A 19,414-nucleotide genomic window follows, 5' to 3' on the forward strand; every position below is an offset into this window, starting at 1 on the left:
GAATGTACACTTGGATTTAGGAGTACAGTACATTCATGATGTTATACAAGCATTAATGTCAATTTCCAGCACATCTTTATTCATTACTGTGATCCAGCAGTAGTACACAGAGTTGAAGTACTCTGGCATTTATCACAGAGAACGTCCCTGCCTGGTGACCAGATCTTTTGCTTTATACTATATTTGTCTGCTATTTGCTGCTGAAGAGACAGTCACAGTGATATCAGAAAAGTCTGCTGAGAGTTTAAGCTCAAGCTTCTTTCCTCAGAGTCACAGAGTTATACAGCATGGCCAGACCTACCAAGCTGCCTTCTTAAGCTTCTCCCATGTACCTGCCTTTGTCCCAAACCCTTCCGACCCTTTCTTATCCATGAACCCATCCCAATGTCCTTTAAAGATTGTAATTCGTCTTGCACGCGCATGTGGGCCAAAGCAAAGTGTATTCCAATGTCAACCTGGGTTTATTAATTCTATATTTTTTTCCAACTGGCCCAAGTGGAAGGATGTCTTTTTTCGCCAAATTACAAAGTGGACATTGGAGGTGGTATGCAGTCATTTCAGGGGGACAGAGGACACTGGAATGTGTGTGAATTGGCTAGGCACAGAGATCTTGATGCAAAACAACAGGCAGTGAGCCGCTCGTGCGAGGGCTGGTGACTGCTGCTGTCACTAACCTTACTTAGGCCTTCCCTGAAGAGCAGCGAGCACCACACAAAGCCAACCTGCACCACTCAGCAGGGAGGTCCACTGAGCCAGCTGGCACTCTGGAAAATGCTGAAGAATAGCAGAGCCAAAGAAGTTGAGGTCCAACACAGCTGCACAGGAGGTGGGGAACAGGAAACAATACACATTTCATCAGCAAGGAACAGCAAGTGTTCAGACGAAGAGTTAACTTTCGTGGTGAATGCCAGGACCTATTCTTCGAGGACGCTGAAGCCATGCAGCAAGAGGATGATGATGTTAACCATGCGTTAAAATTGACCTTTTTTAAAATCTAATTGTGTTCTTGTAAAAACTGTATATAACTTGTGTTGAATTGTTTTACGGAAAAGTCTACCAAAAGTGGTGGCCCAGTCCACCACAGGCAAAGCCCTCCCCACCAGCAAGCACATTTACAAGAAGCACTGCCACAAGAAAGCAGCATCCATCAGTGACTCTCATCATCCGGGCCATGCTCGTTTCCTGCTACCATCTTCGGGCAAGAGCTACAGGAGCCTTAGGTCCCACACCAGCAGGTTCAGGAACAGTTATTACCCTTCAATCATCAGGCTCTTGAACCAGCATGGACAACTTCACTTACCCCAACTCTGAACTGATTCTATAACCTACAGACCTGACAATTCATTTTCTCAGTATTCTTTAATTTTTTTTATGAGCACAATTGGTCTTCTTTTCCACGTTGGTTGTTTGTCTTTTGTAAGTTCTGTTTATTTATTTTCCTGTAAATGCCTACAAGAAAATGAATCTCCAGGTAGTATATAGTGACATATATATACTTGGATAATAAATTTACTTTGATGTTGAAACCTGTGAGTGCTGCTGATGTGACACTATGTGCCCGTCATGCAACAATAAACTTAAATTTGACTTTAAAGAGCAGTGACTTCATCTCCTAATCCCAAATCCACCAACTACAACATTGATCCAAGACCTTACAAAATGCACACTTCACCAGCAATTTTTATTGGGAGTTTCCAATTGAACCAAAGATGTCCCAAAAACTGTACCTAGTGGTGTGCTACAGGGATCGGTGGTGAGTACACTGTTGTACATTATCTATGTTAATGATGTCATGAACTGGATTACCAAATTTGCAGACAATGCCAAGATTATGACATAGTGTACAGAGAGGAAGGATATGAAATCTTGCAGCATAATCTCAACCAACTGGGAAATAGCTTGAAAGACGACAGATGAAATTTAATACAGGCGAGTGTGAGGTGTTGCATTTATGAAGGGCATACTAGGATAAGCTTTACAGAGTGAATGGTTCGGGTTCCAAGATAATGCAGTAGAACAAAGGGACCTCGGAATACAGATACTTAATTCCTTGAAAATGGCATCACAAGTAGATAGGGTCTTAAGAGAGCTTTTGGCACGTTGACCTCCATAAGTCAGAGCACCGAGCACAGAAGATAAGACGTTATGTTGAACTTTGGTGAGGCTGAATTTGGAGTATTCTGTGCAGTTCTGGTCACCTACCTACAGGAAAGATATGAATAAGCTGGAACGAGTGCAGAGAAACTTCACAAGGATGCTGCCAGGATTCAAAAACCTGAGTTACAGAGAAAGTGTGTACTGGCTAGGACTTCATATTTCCTAACGCGCAGGAGAATGAGGGGAGATAGAGGTATACAAAATTATACGTGGTATATATAGGAAGAATGCATGTAGGCTTTCCCCCTTCAGGTTGGGTGAGACTAGAATCAGAGGTCATAGGCTTAATGTGAAAGGTGAAATTATTTAGGAGAAATCAGAGGGGAAGCCTCTTCAGGTGGTGCTAATGTGGAATGAGCTGCCTATGGAACTGGTATATGCAGGTTCAATTGTAACAATCAACAGTAGTTTGGGCAGATACATGGAAGAGAGGGTTTTGAGGGAATATAGTCCAGATGGGGCTGGGCAAAAGCCGAGGTCAGATTGGACTAGATGGGCAGAAGGACCTGTTTCTGTCCTGCTGGTATTTAAATAAAAAGGTTCATTTTATGAACAATCAGTAGGTATGAGTTGTAATAATAGGCATTCATCTGCCCATCAAACATCCATCTACATTCTCCTCCCATTCCCATCAATCCTCCCCAGATTCTACCACTCAACTGCACACAAAGATGCCAATTTAACACCGCCAGGGAACTGGAGCAGCCAGAGAAAGCCCGAGGGGTCACAGGGGGAATGTGCAGTCTACACGCAGAAAGCACCAGAGGATAGGACTGAACCCAGGTGACTGGGGCCTCTTGTTCACAGCCTCTCTCCTCCTCCGTATGCACCCCTTCCTGTAAACCCGACTTCATAAAGATCTCAAATGCACCAGTCACTTAAGTCGTGGCAATAGTCAATCAGCAACTAACCTGAAGGAAGCAGATGAGTTCTTTACACAGCAGTGTGGGGACGCATTCCCCCCCCCCCCCCACACCTGTTGTTGACTGGCATTTGCCTTCCCTGCACAGAACCACAACCACTCTCACCAAAATGCCTGCTGGCAATATTCAAATGTCCAACTCAGCACCCATAATGGAACTGATTTAACTGCACCCCACAGTAACAATTTAATGGGACACAACCTCCCTCTAAAGACTGGACAGAATCAGGAGCACAGCAGGTCAGACAGCATCTATGGAGAGGAATAAACAATCAATGCTTCAGGCCAAGAATCAGGACACAAGTCTTCATGACTCCTGATGAAGTGTCTCAGGTGAAGACATCAATTGTTCATTCCCCTCCATAGATACTGCCTGACTTGCTGAGTTCCTCCAGAATTGTGTGTGTTACTTTGGACTTCCAGCATCTCCAGAATCTTGTGTTAAACGTTAACAGTATTCCTTTCCATTGAAGTTGCCTGACCTGCTGAGTTCTTCCAGCATTGTGTTTTTATTTCGCCCTTCTGTATCTCATGTCTGCCAAATCATTTTCCTCTAATCCCCAGTTTATTTAAGATTCCAAATTCTGCAGATTACTTATTTCCATCATGTGAACACAACTGCATTGTGAAGGTCAACAGTGAACACTTTGGTTCCGGCATCCAGTTACCAGACTATTTATAAATCCTCCACTACCATCTGCACTTTGATGTGAAATTTTTTATCTACAGAAGGCGAGAGAACGTGGTATATCTGCCACACCATGAAATAATGATTGGGTAAATCTCAACACTAATGCACAGTCCTCTGCTTACCTTCAACATAAGAGAACAGATTCTAATCTGCTTCTAGAATTTTTTTTTTGCTGCAAATGATAAACAAAAACCTTCAGATAAGGTTTGAACCATGAACAACCTGGTTGAATTTCCTATTGGTGGCCTTCGGATCACTTCTAAATACGGCTGTAACTGTCAAATGTGCCTCGCCACAGTGCACCTGCTCTGCAGTCCAATGACTTTTTCATGGCCAAAATGGGCAACCTAGTCTGCACAAAGCAAGGCAGTACAGGCAACAAAACGTCAGACTGACCAAATGTCATTCGGCAGTGTATTCACCTCTGATGGAAACCATGCACTACAGGTTCTGAGCAGCTAATTTAGGCTGTGTGGGCAGAGAGGAATCTTCTTTAATGGCAGTGCCAATACTTGGTGAGCCACTAAAGGTCTGATTTCTAGGTGCCCAGGATTTAATGACTTAAGATTTTGGTCATGCTACCTCCCTCAGCTAACAATAATCAAGTACTGGCCTCAGTTCCAAAAGCAAATCTGAACAGAGATGAAATGGAAAAAAACATTCTTACGGTTTCCCAACACATGCACCAACTGCTTCAGGGCATTCAACTCAATGCAACAAGTGCAACCATTTCTTGTTCCTAATGATGAGGATAGGACTCTGGGAGAATACCTCTCAGACACAAACCACCAACACAGACAGATGAAACCAGAATTTAACATTTCATGCAGATGACAGGACAATGGCAAAAATGAAACAGTTTACTGCTTGATGGGTCACGTTACAAAGTTCACTTCTTTCAGTGCTGAAATGATACACAGAGGGTTAAAAGCTCAGTTCAAACATACAAATGCCCTAGTTTGTTTATCTTGATACACAATGCACCCAGATACCAACATCATGACCCACAACTTGCTGGCAAAATAACCACATATGAATGACACCCAACATTACTAAATTCTAAGTAGTCAGCCGCTTCGGGGGATTTTGAGAGATATTGAGTGTTTTTATTTTACACGCAAGCTCTCGCATTCCCTGTTTTAAAAAAAAAATGCCGGATTTTCATGTTAAACATATTGAGTCTGAAATATTATCAAAATGATTAAATATTTAATGTAACAATTGTTCGACAATGACGCTTAACCTTGCTTGCTCAGGAATGCATCAGTTCTATCAGAGAGTGAACAGAGAATTTTTATTGTTCATTTTCTGCTCTTGCTGACTGTTCACCGCTAATTCCTCTTGAAGGTACATTAGCAGCTCTGCGTCCTAGTTGGGCCAAGTAAGATAAAGATCATAGATTTCTCTCCCAAAGGACATTAATGACTCAGATTGATTTTTTTAACAATATTTTTGCTGAACAAGCAGACGTTTTAAATTTAATATTTAATCACTTGAATTTTCAATTCTCAGTTGCCATGGTGTGGCCATTGGATCCAAGACCATAACTGCAATCATCAGCCCAGTAACATATACACTCTATCATCTCCTCCTTAATCCAGTCTTCATTTCCCTCTCTTCAGCTTCCTTCACTACTGCCCTCTATATTTTTTTCCCTTTGCTTTCTTTACTCAATCTGATTACTTAAGGAGATGAAATATATGGTTCTACTGGTCTCTTACAGTGAAAACTCCTGGTACCCTAATGGCACCAATTAACAATTTCAATCAATACTGGTTATCCTGCAAAAACGATGCTGTGCAGAACAAAACTCTCTATTCCAACCCTTGTGGATTCGCAGACCCAAGATTTCAGCCATCAGGCCTCAATTTCTGAACTCACCAACTTTGGCCTTCAGGCTTCGATCTGCAGTATTGACCCTTAAGGCTCATCAATGACTGGACCCTGAACTCCAGGTCTTGAACCATGGACTGGCAATGTGGGAGATACAGAAGCCAACATTCCAACAAGGTTTCTCAAACTAAAATCAAATAATGCCCTCTTTCTCAGGCAGACCCTTGGGATCGAGGATGACTTGCTTTCATTCAGCACACTTCTGAAGATGGCTCTGCCACAGAAGGGGCAGGAGAGAGCACAGTTTGTGAAGTGGTGAGCTCCTGCCTCTGGTATTCTGGGTAGTACTGTGAGCTTGAGGTTTTCAGTCTCATCCCAACATGAAGCTGGAAATGGTGCAGAAAAGATTCATGATGACGTTACCAAGAATGGTTATAAGCAGAGACTGGACGGGCTGGTATTTCTTTCCCTGGCGTGTAGGCGGCCGAGGGGCAGTCTTATGGAGGGGTATGAAATCATGAGGAGCATAGATAAGCTGAATTAATTGTCACAGTCTTTCTCAGGGAATGGGAATATAAAATTAGAGAACATAGATTTTAAAGTTAAAAGCAACCTGAGGGGAAACTTTTTCCACACTGAGGGTGTTAGATATATGGAATGAACCGCCAGAGGTAGAGGTGGCCACAATTACGTTTAAAAGTTGCCTAGATAGGTTTAGATGGGGAGGTGCCAAAAACAGGAGTAGTTTGGATTAACTTCGCGGATGGCACAGACCAGTTGAACCAAGGGGTCTGTTTTCCTTGCTGTGCAACTCCATGACTCTATCATCCATCTCCATCTCCACTCTGAGTGGTTGAGTGCCAGGAATTCTTGGGAGTCCATTTGAAGTCTCACTTCCTTCAAGGAGGCCTGAAGAGCATCAATGAATCAATTCTTGCCGACCTGGTGGTCCCTTGACGCAACAGATATCGGAGCACAGCTTCGTAATCGGGAGCCTGGTGTCGGCCTTACAAAAGCTACCTGTCTAACTCCAATGAGAGCCTGAAAGGTGGGGATTTTGATGTGCGACAAAAATCTGACCTCCATTAGCTTATCCTGCCAGTGGATTTGGAGGATATTGCGGAGATGACATTGATGCTCTCTACCCAATGTCTTGAGGTATCTTCTGTTGGAAATCCATGCCTCAGAAATGTACAGGAGAGCCAAGATCATTGCGGTCCAATAAATGTTGTGTTTTGTGCTGGGTTTGAGGTCTTGAAGCTTTTCCTACACTGAAGGTGACGTGGAATTTCCTCACCGATGCCCTCTTTTGCTGGTAAGGGAGTGGGGCATATGGTAAGTGGACCTAGTTTTGCAGCAACTGCTGCTTAATGAATGAGGTTGAGAGGACCCAAGTTCTAGAGTAGGAGTGACAAACATACAGTTTCCATTCGCTCTGACCTCGCTCCCTTCCATACCCATAGTCCTGATATAGCGCGTCAACCGAAAACACCGACCATCCCTCCAATTCCACAGATTTATTTATTTGGAGATACAGCGCAGAACATGTCCTTCCAGCCCAATGAGTCACACCGCGCAGCAAGCCACCTTTTTAAACCCTAGCCAATCACAGGAAAGCTTACAATGACTAATTAACCTACTAACATCTCTGGAATGTGGGAGGAAACTGGAGCACCAGGAGGAAACTCATGCAGCCAAGGGGAGAACATACAAACACCTTACAGAGGGCACAGGAGTTGAATTCTGAACTCCCCTGCCCTGAGCTGTAATAGCTTGGCACTAACCGCTACACTGCTGTGGCGCCATTATTGCCTGACCTGCTGAGTTCCTCCAGCATTTTGTTGTTTGCTCCAGATTCCAGCAACTGAAGTGTCCTGTGTCTCCTTCATTCTTTTGTCTCCTTCATTCTTTCCTCCCAGCAGGGTGGACCCTCACATGGTAACCTTGACCAGTGAATCCATTTCAGCAAAAGTGCCAGGACAGTGGGGAGTACCTCCCAGAACTCTTTCAAAATTTTGTAACACGGAGTTTTGCATTCACCCGAGAGAGTGTTTTACTGTCCACACCAATAGTACACTGCAGGCTTGGGGAGAATTTTAACAGGGCTTGAATTGCCTTTGGACTCAGAAGTGATAGAACCAGCAACTGAGCCAAAACTGGAACATCGCTTCCTGGATCAACTTTCAAAGGGATTCTCTGCATGTCTTGTTCTGACACAGTAGCTACACCAGAGTGAATTGTGCACATTCAAACCATCACATAGAAGTTACATTTCAGGGGCCTGAAATCTGATCCAATTCAAGTTACAGTTCAACGTAATAGAAACAAGTATGTTAGTTTCTATTTTGAGGGGAAAATCATCCAATGTTACACTGCCAAACATCCAATCTGTGATTGTTTCACCCCACACACTCACTTATAGCTTATTAACTATAGCTGACAGCTTACAGCCCGCACTATCTTCCAGTAGTGTTCGCTGTAGCGCTCACCACTGTGAAGAAAAGCCACACAGAGATACGGAACATAACCAGCAATCTTAACATGCAGCTAAAGAGACACTTTGGTTCATGAGGAAGACAGGAATGCAGTACAGAAGGTCAGACCTGCTGAGCCCCAGAAAACACTGGAGCATTACAAGCTCCAGTGTTACTCTCAGTAACTACAGCAGCGGGATGCAAGTTCTATCCTTGCTTCCGGGAGTTGAGGTGGGAATGGTTCAGGGGAATGGGAGGGGTCTGAGAAGGGGTAGAGAAGTCTGTGGAACTCAGCCCTAGTTCTTCTAACACAATAGACGTGATGATAAGAACACAGGAAATTGGAGCAGGCACCTCAACTCTGCGTCACCAGTCTCAAATCTATTCACTTATAACATAGCAAGAGGCCACTCTGTCCATTGAGTCTATGGCAGCTCTCACACTAATCACAACCACATTCCCTTATTTATTCCCCTGTATACTATTCTATCTCAAATGTCCATCAACTCCCCTTCTTGTTTCTCCCATCACCCACATACTCACTAAAAGTAAGTTAAAGTTGCTAACTAATCTACCAACCAGTACATCTTTGGGATGTGGAATGAAACTGGGGAACCTGAGGGAAACTATTATGATCACCGGGAGAAGGTGCAAACTCCACATAGACAGTGTGAAAAGTTTGTATCGAACTTGGGTCACTGGACCTGGGAGACAGCAACACATCCAGATGAGACACTGTGCTGCCCAAGATCACAAATCATCTTCTACCACAACAGCATTTCTCTACAGCTCTCAATTCTACAAGTATCCAGAAACCTAATACCCGATTTAGAACACTAGCAAAAAGTGAACCTTCACCATTCACTAGGATAGAGAACTCCAGAGGTTCACCAGGCACCGAGTTAAGGCATTTTTCCTCATCTCAATCCGAAATGACCTGTATTTATTTTGACACAGTGACTCCAGTTCTAGACTCCTTCGACAGAGGAATTATCCTCTCTTCATCTACCCAGCAAGCCCTTAAGAATTTTGTATGAACAAGATTACCCCTCATTCTAAAGCTTCTAACAACTTCTATTTATTTACAGAATAGAGAATTAGTCTACTCCATCTCTTCTTATCTGGCAGACCTACTCTCCCAGGAAACAGCCTGATGAATTTTCTTAGCACTCCCTCCATACTGAATATGTCCATAAGACCATAAGACAAAGGAGCAGAAGTAGGCCATTCGGCCCACCGAGTCTGCTCCGCCATTTTATCATGAGCTGATCCATTTTATCCTATTTAGTCCCACTGCCCCGCCTTCTCACCATAACCTTTGATGCCCTGGCTACTCAGATACCTATCAATCTCTGCCTTAAATACACCCAATGACTTGGCCTCCACTGCTGCCCGTGGCAACAAATTCCATAGATTCACCACCCTCTGACTAAAAAAATTTTTTCGCATTTCTGTTCTGAAAGGGCAATCCTGAAGTCATGCCCTCTCGTACTAGGCTCCCCCATCATGGGAAACAACTTTGCCACTTCCACTCTGTCCATGCCTTTTAACATTCAAAATGTTTCTATGAGGTCTCCCCTCATTCTTCTAAACTCCAAGGAATATAGTCCAAGAGCGGACAAACGTTCCTCATATGTTAACCCTCTCATTCCCGGAATCATTCTAGTGAATCTTCTCTGTATCCTCTCCAACGTCAGCACATCCTTTCTTAAATAAGGAGACCAAAACTGCCCACAGTACTCCAAGTGAGGTCTCACCAGCACCTTATAGAGCCTCAACATCACATCCCTGCTCCTATACTCCATTCTTCTAGAAATGAATGCCAACATTGCATTCGCCTTCTTCACTACCGACTCAACCTGGAGGTTAACTTTAAGGGAATTCTGTACGAGGACTCCCAAGTCCTTTTGTAAGGAAAAATATTAACTGAAAGATGAAGCTCTGTGGGTAGAATTTATTGTGAATCTGTTTGCCCTGTAATTCCCCATAGTTGATCTGAAGCCAGAGGAACAAGCAGATCGAGAATGGGAAACTAGAGAAAATCTGCAGATGCTGGAAATCCAAACAACACACACAAAATGCTGGAGGATCTCAGCAGGCCAGGCAGGATCTATGGAAAAGAGTACAGCTGATGTTTCGGGCCGAAACCCTTCAACAGGACTGATGGCGAATAGCATCCTTCTTAGAGACAAAAAGTTTAATATTGTCACATGTACCAAGATAGAGTGAAATTGTTTTGTTTAATCGGCCACCCAGGCAGAAAATGACATCTACACGGTAATCGGGAAAACAGAATTCAGAATAGAGTGCTACAGCTACAGAAAAAGTGCAGTACAGTGCAGATAAACAAAGTGCAAGGGCCTGGATAAGATCAAGAGCTCATCTTTAGTGTACGAGAGATCTGCTCAACAGTCTGCTGACAGTAGGACCAAAATTGTCCTAGAGCCCAGAGGCACTCGCTTTCAAGCTTTTTTACCTTCTGCCCGATAGAAGACAGAAGAACAGAGCATAACCAGGGTGGGAAGTCTACCTGTCCGGAGACAGCAGGAAGCATAGGAGTCAATGCTCTTCTTCTTTATTGTGAGAAAACACACATGAAACACCTTGTGTCTACAGGAGCCATTAACGACAGGGCATCTTAGCAACCTGCCACTCACAACCCATGCCTCCACTGCCTGCTCTTGGTAGAGTAAGGAACTCAGCCTTCCCTCCTGACAGCGAGACGGTTAGCTGGCAGCAACCATCTTCCCCTCAATAACCGGTCTGGATGGTGGAAACACACCATTTCTCCTCCCCCAGTGACCCAGTTCTCTAATAATTAAGCGGCAAGGTTTGTACTTCACACTGACAGCAGTATTTACAATGGTTATTGGCAGAGAGGCAAAGAGACAGTCTGGAAAACTTGTCGCAAGTGCAAAACTGACGGAGATGGAGCCGGATTTATTGGAGTTCGAGGCAAACAAATCAGTTTAGAGCGATGGAACTCATTCTATCTAAGAGAAGTGGAATAGCTGAATCATTTCTTGGCTAACTAAGATCCTGTGTCAATACATAATAGAGAGTTTAAAATAAGAATTGTATGGGATAAACAGCATCTTTGCTTGTAGGAAAGGTGTTAATAATCTAGAGCCGATGGTCGCTTAGGATTTCACTTCTGCAATACATTAAGACTATTTATTCAATTATTACAAGCACTGAAACACACTTCTGTTAAAAGGTCAGAAAGTGCCATCCTTTTAGCAAACAGCTCAGAGTTAACATACTTTACAATTCACTGTGCGTTCGCAGCCTTACAGTTTCCCTAACACTCAAAGTTCTCATCTGCATATGCTCACGATGTCAACAGGGACAAGCATTATGTTAGTTATAAATGCAATACTAATAAATACGTACACTCTTACAGACATTATCTTCAAAAAAAAATAGATAAATGGCTAAATGAAAACTAAACTAAGTATCTGCAGTTGCAGGTTGTAGATTTTGTAAATCAGAGCTGGATTTTCAGCTCATTAGAATGAACAGCTCGACTAGAGTCCAACATCAACAAGATTACCATTATCCTGCTCTTCTAAGAGTCAACTAACATTCCCTTGCCAAGAAACAAAAGGCACTAGCTCATTCAAAGATCAGCTGAGGTAGCCAAATTACTAGAGGCAAGGACTTCAATGTTGAACTATGTTTTGTAAGAGAACGTTAATCTAATTTAGAGCAGCCATATTGCCATCATAATTTTAGGACTCCCTCACCCATCACCACTGTGGTCAATACTTTACAGGTGATAATCATCTTACTTCCTTTGCAGGTAGAACAGTCACTCTCTGACCAGCTGACTGGCTGCCAGAACAGAAGAGAATAAAAGTCCAGGCAAGAAAAGCCTGTTTGGTCTATAAGTGCTGATATGCCAGTTCTGCCTCACAATACACCACAACCAATGATCTTGTCCAACAATACTGAGTGAACTATTCAAAATAATCCTGTAATGAATCCTGCAGTAATATTCTCAACAATTCCAATCATCCTTGGTGTGGTGGTCATTACACACTGGCTCCTAATGCCATGGGCTCTAAATGCACAATAAAGGCTTGTGAAGTTAATTACCCCATCCCTTAAGAAACCTGCAAGCACCAGGCAGGGGGAAGTTAATTTTGGAAGTACACTGACATGGGGCAGTTGCTAAAAGGAGGGATTTGTGAAGTGGATCTCTTGACCAAGCATTTTGTGAACATTTGGTACACTGCATAGAACGCTCCTGCCTCTAGACTGGCAGGAAAGTTGGAGAAGGGGAGGGGGAGGAAAGAGGAAATCACAACCGATGCCCCTCAGATGATGTCAGGCTCACACGCAGCATAACTGAGAGGTAAAAGAGCCTATATGGTCCGCTCCTCTACAAGCGCGGGCAGCCCGGAACACACAGCTACCTAACATCAAGACTACCAGCGAAAAGCTACCGATGCTGGAGATCTGAAAGGAAGAAACTGGACACGGTGGAGAAGCTCAGCAGGTCAGGCAGGGGAGGGGGTGGGAGTCAATGCTTCTGACCTCCAGCATTTTCTTCTAATCGCCACCTCGGGCTTTACCCCGAATGTCTAAACCTGTTCGCAGACAAGTGTTTTTATCGCAGTGACAAAGGTATCATTCTCAATCCTCTGGCCCTTAGTGCTTTGAAGACAGCCGGCCACCTGCAATATGTTCACCTCCGGCACAGCACATTTTCTTTTGTTAACACCGAGCCATCTCCATCCCACCAATACGGCAGGCAAAAATACTGCCCCATCCTCAGAGTTAGCAGCATTGTTGTGTGTGTCAGTCAGACTGGCTTCACTAAAGTTGCACGAAGGTGAATTCTTGAATGGGCTTTCCAGTCAAGCTCTTTGTGGTAAGACGGGCTCCCTCGCCCCGGAGAATCCCTTACCTGCCTTCTCCACCAAGCTGGAGATGCCGAGGACCACCAGCATCACGCCGGCCAGCCAGCAGATCTGCCACCACACCATGTCCCGTCTTTTGCGCCGCACTTTGTTGTGCTTCGGATTCACCAACAGCTCCAAGGAGCAACGCTGGGGCTCCATGATAGCAGCTCGAGTCTCGCTGGTCGGCTCTGGCTAGGCAGCGGCGCAACTTCTATTGCTGAGCCGCAGCGGGCGAGAGCGCCGAGGGTGGAGGGGAGTGGGTGGGTGGGAGAAGGGGGGTCAGGAAAGGGGGGTAATAGGGACAGGGGAGGGAAAATGGGGTGGCTATCACTCCATGAGACGCCAAGAGGAGAGGAGAGACGGTGCAAGCTGGTTGCTGCTTGCTCTTGCTGCTATTGCGCTGCGTTGATCCATGAACAGGGACGAGAGAACAGAAGCACGGACACCCCGGACACCCAGCGTTGCAACTCACTCTGTACCGGCGCCCGAAGCTGGCTGAGTCAGGGACTCTACTGCGAAGGGGAGGGTCTGCTGTTGAGGTAGGCTTGCCCGCTGCGCCCTCTTCGGGCTTCAACCGCAAAATACAACTCTCACCTCTTTATTAAACTCATTAAAATGTTTGCATTTATTTGCTGCCTCGTAGAAGTCTTTTAGCACTTTGCATAGCTTCAGGTTTCCAGACCATGCACTGACGCGCATGCAGCGTGTCCTCCGAAAATGCATCCTGCCTTTCAAGATGACAGTTGGATATTAACAGCCTGACGAGGCATAGGCAGCTTCAGTCTAACACCTCTCAGAGAGTGCATCGCACTCCACGACGTCCAAGCAGATGCTGGGGCTCAAATTTCCAAAGTGGAACCCGAAGGCAGAATCTGCCTAGTTTAGGGGCAGGGGTATAATCAGCTAAGTCGCGGCCTCAAGGGCACAAATAACTGCAAGTGCTGCAAATCTTAAACAAAAGCAGCAAGTGTTTCCAGACGCCACTGAGGCTGCACGACCTGCGGAGTATTTCCAGCATTGTGCGTTCTCTGTCAACTTGCTGGATGCTTCACTGCTCTGGTTGCTGGGTTCATCTCCTCCTTCACTGTCTTATCGTAGAAGAATTAGGTCTGCATATTCAAGCACTATTACTGCTGGAAACTCACATCCATGACCCACATGAAATGCTTGGGCAAAGGAAACAAAGATGAATTTATGTAGCGCCTCTCTCAACCTCAGAATGTACCAGATGTTTTAGAGACAATGAAGTGCTACTGTAACATAAATATTACGAGGGGTGTAGACAGGGTAAATGCAAGCAGGCTCTTTCCACTGTTCGGTGAGACTACCACTAGAGGTCAGGGGTTAAGGGTGAAAGGTGAAATGTTTAAGGGGAACATCGCTTGCAGTATGTGGGAAGTCAAGGCGAGCACAATCGTCCCTGATGACTACACCTGTAAAAGGTGCATCCAGCTGCAGCTCCTGACAAACCGAGTTAGGGAACTGGAGCTGGATGAACTTCAGATCATTCGGGAGGCAGAGGCAGAAATAAACAGGAGTGACAGGGAGATAGTCACCCCTAAGAATCAGGACACAGGTAGCTGGGTGACTGTCAGGAGAGGGAAGGGGAATAGACAGAATGAGCAGAGCACCCCTGTGGCCGTTCCCACCAATAATAAGTACATCCTTTAGGATACTTTACTTCACTTTATTTTACTTTATTGTCGCCAAACAATTGATACTAGAGCGTACAATCATCACAGCGATATTTGATTCTGCACTTCGTGCTCCCTGGAGTACAAATCGATAGTAAATATTAAAAATTTAAATTATAAATCATAAATAGAAAAGGGAAAGTAAGGTAGTTGAAGCACCTTCAATAACTCCAAAAGACTGAGGTTTGGTAAAATACTGAAAGGCTTTTATTCGCTGTACAATACAACCTCCATGGTGAGTGTCTGCCCCCAGACTGAGGGGGAGGGGCAAGGCGAAACACCTTTATACAGGACTCTGTGAGAGGAGCCACAGGGGCAGTCAACAGAGGGGCATGTCCAGACAGTTAAGCCAGTCACAACATATATATATGGTTTACCACAGTAGTTCAAAAAAACTGAGAGGCAGGTCCGGATATTTGGAGGGTATGGCCTAGATCTGGGCCGAATCCAGATAAGGCCAGATACTATTGATGGGGATGACCTATCAGGGACAAATTGCAGTGGTTGCGTCTCTGGCACCGAGGTGGGACCCTCAGCTCAGAAGAGAAGGAGGGAAAAGAGGAGAGCAGTAGTGATAGGGGATTCGATAGTAAGGGGGAGAGATAAGAGGTTCTGTGGAAGAGATTCAGAATCCCGGATGGCCTGTTGCCTCCCTGGTGCCAAGGTCAGAGATATCTCGGATCGAGTTCTCAGTATTCTCAAGAGGGAGGGTGAGCAGCCAGATGTCGTGGTCCATGTAGGGACCAGCGACATGGGTAGGAAGAGTGAGGAGGTCCTGAAAGGTGAGTTTAGGGAGTTAGGTGCCAAGTTAAAGGACAGGACCTCCAGGATAGCAATCTCAGGATTGCTACCAGTGCCACGTGCAGGCGGGTTTAGAAATAGTAAGATAGCGCAGATCAATGCATGGCTGAAGACATGGTGCAGGAGAGAGGGCTTCAGATTTATAAATAATTGGGCAGTTTTCCAGGGAAGGTGGGACCTGTTCCGGTGGGACAGTTTACATCTGAACTGGAGGGGACAAATATTCTTGCACTTAGGTTTGCTCAAGAGGCTCCAGTGGATTTAAACTAGATACGGGGGTGGGGGGGGGGGGACCAGTGTGTAGGAACAGATGTAGGGGAGAAGGAAGAAAAAGAAAATAGTAAAGTTGTTTTCACCATTAGTGATAAACAGAGAGTAAGAGGTGGAAAATTTCTTAAATGAATTTATTTTAATGCGAGGAGCATTATAAGGAAGGTGGATGAGCTTAGAACATGGATTGATACCTGGAAGTATGATGTTGTAGCTATTAGTGAAACATGGTTGCAGGAGGGGTGTGATTGGCAACTAAATATTCCTGGATTTCATCGCTTCAGGTGTGATAGAATCGGAGGGACAAGAGTGGGAGGTGTTGCATTGCTTGTCAGAGAAAATATTACAGCGGTGCTCTGGCAGGATAGATTAGAGGGCTCGGGGGGCTATTTGGGTGGAATTGAAGAATGGGAAAGGTGTAGTAACACTTATGGGGGTGTATTGTAGACCACCTAATGGGGAGCGAGAAGTGGAGGAGCAAATTTGTAAGGAGATAGCAGATATTTGTAGTAAGCACAAATTTGTGATTGTGGGAGATTTTAATTTTCCACACATAGACTGGGAAGCCCATACTGTAAAAGGGATGGATGGTTTGGAGTTTGTAAAGTGTGTGCAGGATAGTTTTTTGTAGCAATACATAGAGGAACTAACTAGAGAAGGGGCAGTATTGGATCTCCTGTTAGGGAATGAGATAGGTCAGGTGACGGAGGTATGTGTTGGGAAGCACTTTGGGTCCAGTGATCACAATACCATTAGTTTCAATATAATTATGGAGAAGGATAAGTCTGGACCCAGGGTTGAGATTTTTGATTGGAGAAAGGCTAACTTTGAGGAGATGCGAAAGGATTTAGAAGGAGTGGATTGGGACAAATTGTTTTATGGGAAGGATATAATTGAGAAATGGAGGTCATTTAAAGGTGAAATTTTGAGGGTACAGAATCTTTATGTTTCTGTTAGGTTGAAGGGAAAGGTTAAAAGTTTGAGAGAGCCATGGTTTTCAAGGGATATTGGAAACTTGGTTCAGAAAAAGAGAGATATCTACAATAAATATAGACAGCATGGAGTAAATGAGGTGCTTGAGGAATATAAAGAATGTAAAAAGAATCTTAAGAAAGAAATTAGAAAAGCTAAAAGAAGATACGAGGTTGCTTTGGCAAGTAAGGTGAAAGTAAATACAAAGGGTTTCTACAGTTATATTAATAGCAAAAGGATAGTGAGGGATAAAATTGGTCCCTTAGAGAATCAGAGTGGACAGCTATGTGTGGAACCAAAAGAGATGGGGGAGATTTTGAACAATTTCTTTTCTTCGGTATTCACTAAGGAGAAGGATATTGAATTGTGTAAGGTAAGGGAAACAGGTAGGGAAGTTATGGAAACTATGATGATTAAAGAAGAGGAAGTACTGGTGCTTTTAAGGAATATAAAAGTGGATAAGTCTCCGGGTCCTGACAGGATATTCCCTAGGACCTTGAGGGAAGTTAGTGTGGAAATAGCAGGGGTTCTAATAGAAATATTTCAAATGTCATTAGAAACAGGGATGGTGCCGGAGGATTGGCGTATTGTTCATGTTGTTCCATTGTTTAAAAAGGGTTCTAAGAGTAAACCTAGCAATTATCGGCCTGTGTGTTTGACGTCAGTGGTGGGTAAATCGATGGAAAGTATTCTTAGAGATGGTATATATAATCATCTGGATAGACAGGGTCTGATTAGAAACAGTCAACATGGATTTGTGTGCGGAAGGTCATGTTTGACAAATCTTATTGAATTTTTTGAAGAGGTTAGTAGGAAAGTTGATGAGGGTAAAGCGGTGGATGTTATCTATATGGACTTCAGTAAGGCCTTTGACAAGGTTCCACACGGAAGGCTAGTTAAGAAGGTTCAATCGTTAGGTATTAATATTGAAGTAGTAAAATGGATTCAACAGTGGCTGGATGGGAGACGCCAGAGAGTAGTGGTGGATAACTGTTTGTCAGGTTGGAGGCCGGTGACTAGTGGTTTGCCTCAGGGATCTGTACTGGGTGCAATGTTGTTTGTCATATACATTAATGATCTGGATGATGGGTGGTAAACTGGATTAGTAAGTACGCAGATGATACAAGATTGGTGGCATTGTGGATAATGAAGTAGGTTTTCAAAGCTTGCAGAGAGATTTAGACCAGTTAGAAGAGTGGGCTGAAAGATGGCAGATGGAGTTTAATGCTGATAAATGTGAGGTGCTACATTTTCGTAGGACTGATCAAAATAGGACATACATGGTAAATGGTAGGGCATTGAAGAATGCAGTAGAACATAGGGATCTAGGAATAATGGTGCATAGTTCCCTGAAGGTGGAATCTCATGTGGATAGGGTGGTGAAGAAAGCTTTTGGTATGCTGGCCTTTATAAATCAGAGCATTGAGTATAGGAGTTGGGATGTAATGTTAAAATTGTACAAGGCATTGGTAAGGCCAAATTTGGAGTATTGTGTGCAGTTCTGGTCACTGAATTATAGGAAAGATGTCAACAAAATAGAGAGAGTACAGAGAAGATTTACTAGAATGTTACCTGGGTTTCAGCACTTAAGTTACAGAGAAAGCTTGAACAAGTTGGGTCTTTATTCTTTGGAGCGTAGAAGGTTGAGGGGGGACTTGATAGGGGTATTTAAAATTATGAGGGGGATAGATAGAGTTGACGTGGATAGGCTTTTTCCATTGAGAGTGGGGGAGATTCAAACAAGAGGACATGAGTTGAGAGTTAGGGGGCAAAAGTTCAGGGGTAACATGAGGGGAAACTTCTTTACTCAGAGGGTGGTAGCTGTGTGGAACGAACTTCCAGTAGAAGTGGTAGAGGCAGGTTCGATATTGTCATTTAATGTAAAATTGGATAGATATATGGACAGGAAAGGAATGGAGTGTTATGGGCTGAGTGCAGGTCGGTGGGACTAGGTGAGAGTAAGCGTTCGGCATGGACTAGAAGGGCTGAGACGGCCTGTTTCCGTGCTGTAATCATTATATGGTTGTATGGTTAACATGTGGGGAACTTCACTTGGAGGGTGGTGGGAGTGTGGAATGAGCTGCCAGCAGAAGTGGTAGATGTGGGTTGGATTTCAACTTTTAAGAGGTTTGGATAAGTACATGGATGGGAAGGGTATGGAGGTCGATGAGACTAGGAAGAAAGACAGTTCGGCATGGACTAGGTGGGTCAAAGAGCCTGTTTCTGTGCTATCGTGCTCTCCGGCTCTCACACAGTTGCTCACATATGCTTAGTGAGCTCCTGTGATGATGACCAACTGTTGACCAGTGATGGTTAATGAACAAATCACCTGCTTTCTCTTTTGCTGATGTACTTGAGGAGTAAGTATCTTTGATTAACTCTCTCTGTCCTTTCCAAGGGTGTTTTACATCCGTCTGAAGGAGGGAAATGCCAGCATCCAAAAGGCAGAATTATTAGGCCAGGCAGCATCGGTGGGGGAGGAACATGGATTAGTAGCTGCGCGCTGACTACGAGCACCAACTCAGAGTCACAGAGTTCAATAGAATGGAAAAGCACCCTTCAGCCCATCACATCAGTGCTGGCCTTTTTACCCAACAACGCTAAACTTCAGCACGAATCTGTCGTTAGACCAGGGTAATAAATTACAGAAACAGAAGAAAAACAGTTTTCACAAAAGCAAACTTTATCCAGCA

The 19,414-nt window shown here is 44.2% G+C and overlaps 1 protein-coding gene across 1 annotated transcript in view; it reads right to left on the reverse strand.

The window, feature by feature from the left end:
• slc24a3 (solute carrier family 24 member 3) overlaps positions 1 to 13,460 on the reverse strand; it is a 376,276-nt gene extending 362,816 nt beyond the window's left edge. The window contains exon 1 of the mRNA XM_072265589.1: positions 12,990 to 13,460. Coding sequence (XP_072121690.1) covers positions 12,990 to 13,143 — 154 coding nt within the window. The 5' untranslated portion in view covers positions 13,144 to 13,460. The remainder of the gene's footprint in view (positions 1 to 12,989) is intronic.
• Between the last annotated feature and the right edge of the window lie 5,954 nt (positions 13,461 to 19,414).

This window comes from Mobula birostris, chromosome 8, assembly GCF_030028105.1.
Source record: "Mobula birostris isolate sMobBir1 chromosome 8, sMobBir1.hap1, whole genome shotgun sequence".
Classification (NCBI taxonomy): domain Eukaryota; kingdom Metazoa; phylum Chordata; class Chondrichthyes; order Myliobatiformes; family Myliobatidae; genus Mobula; species Mobula birostris.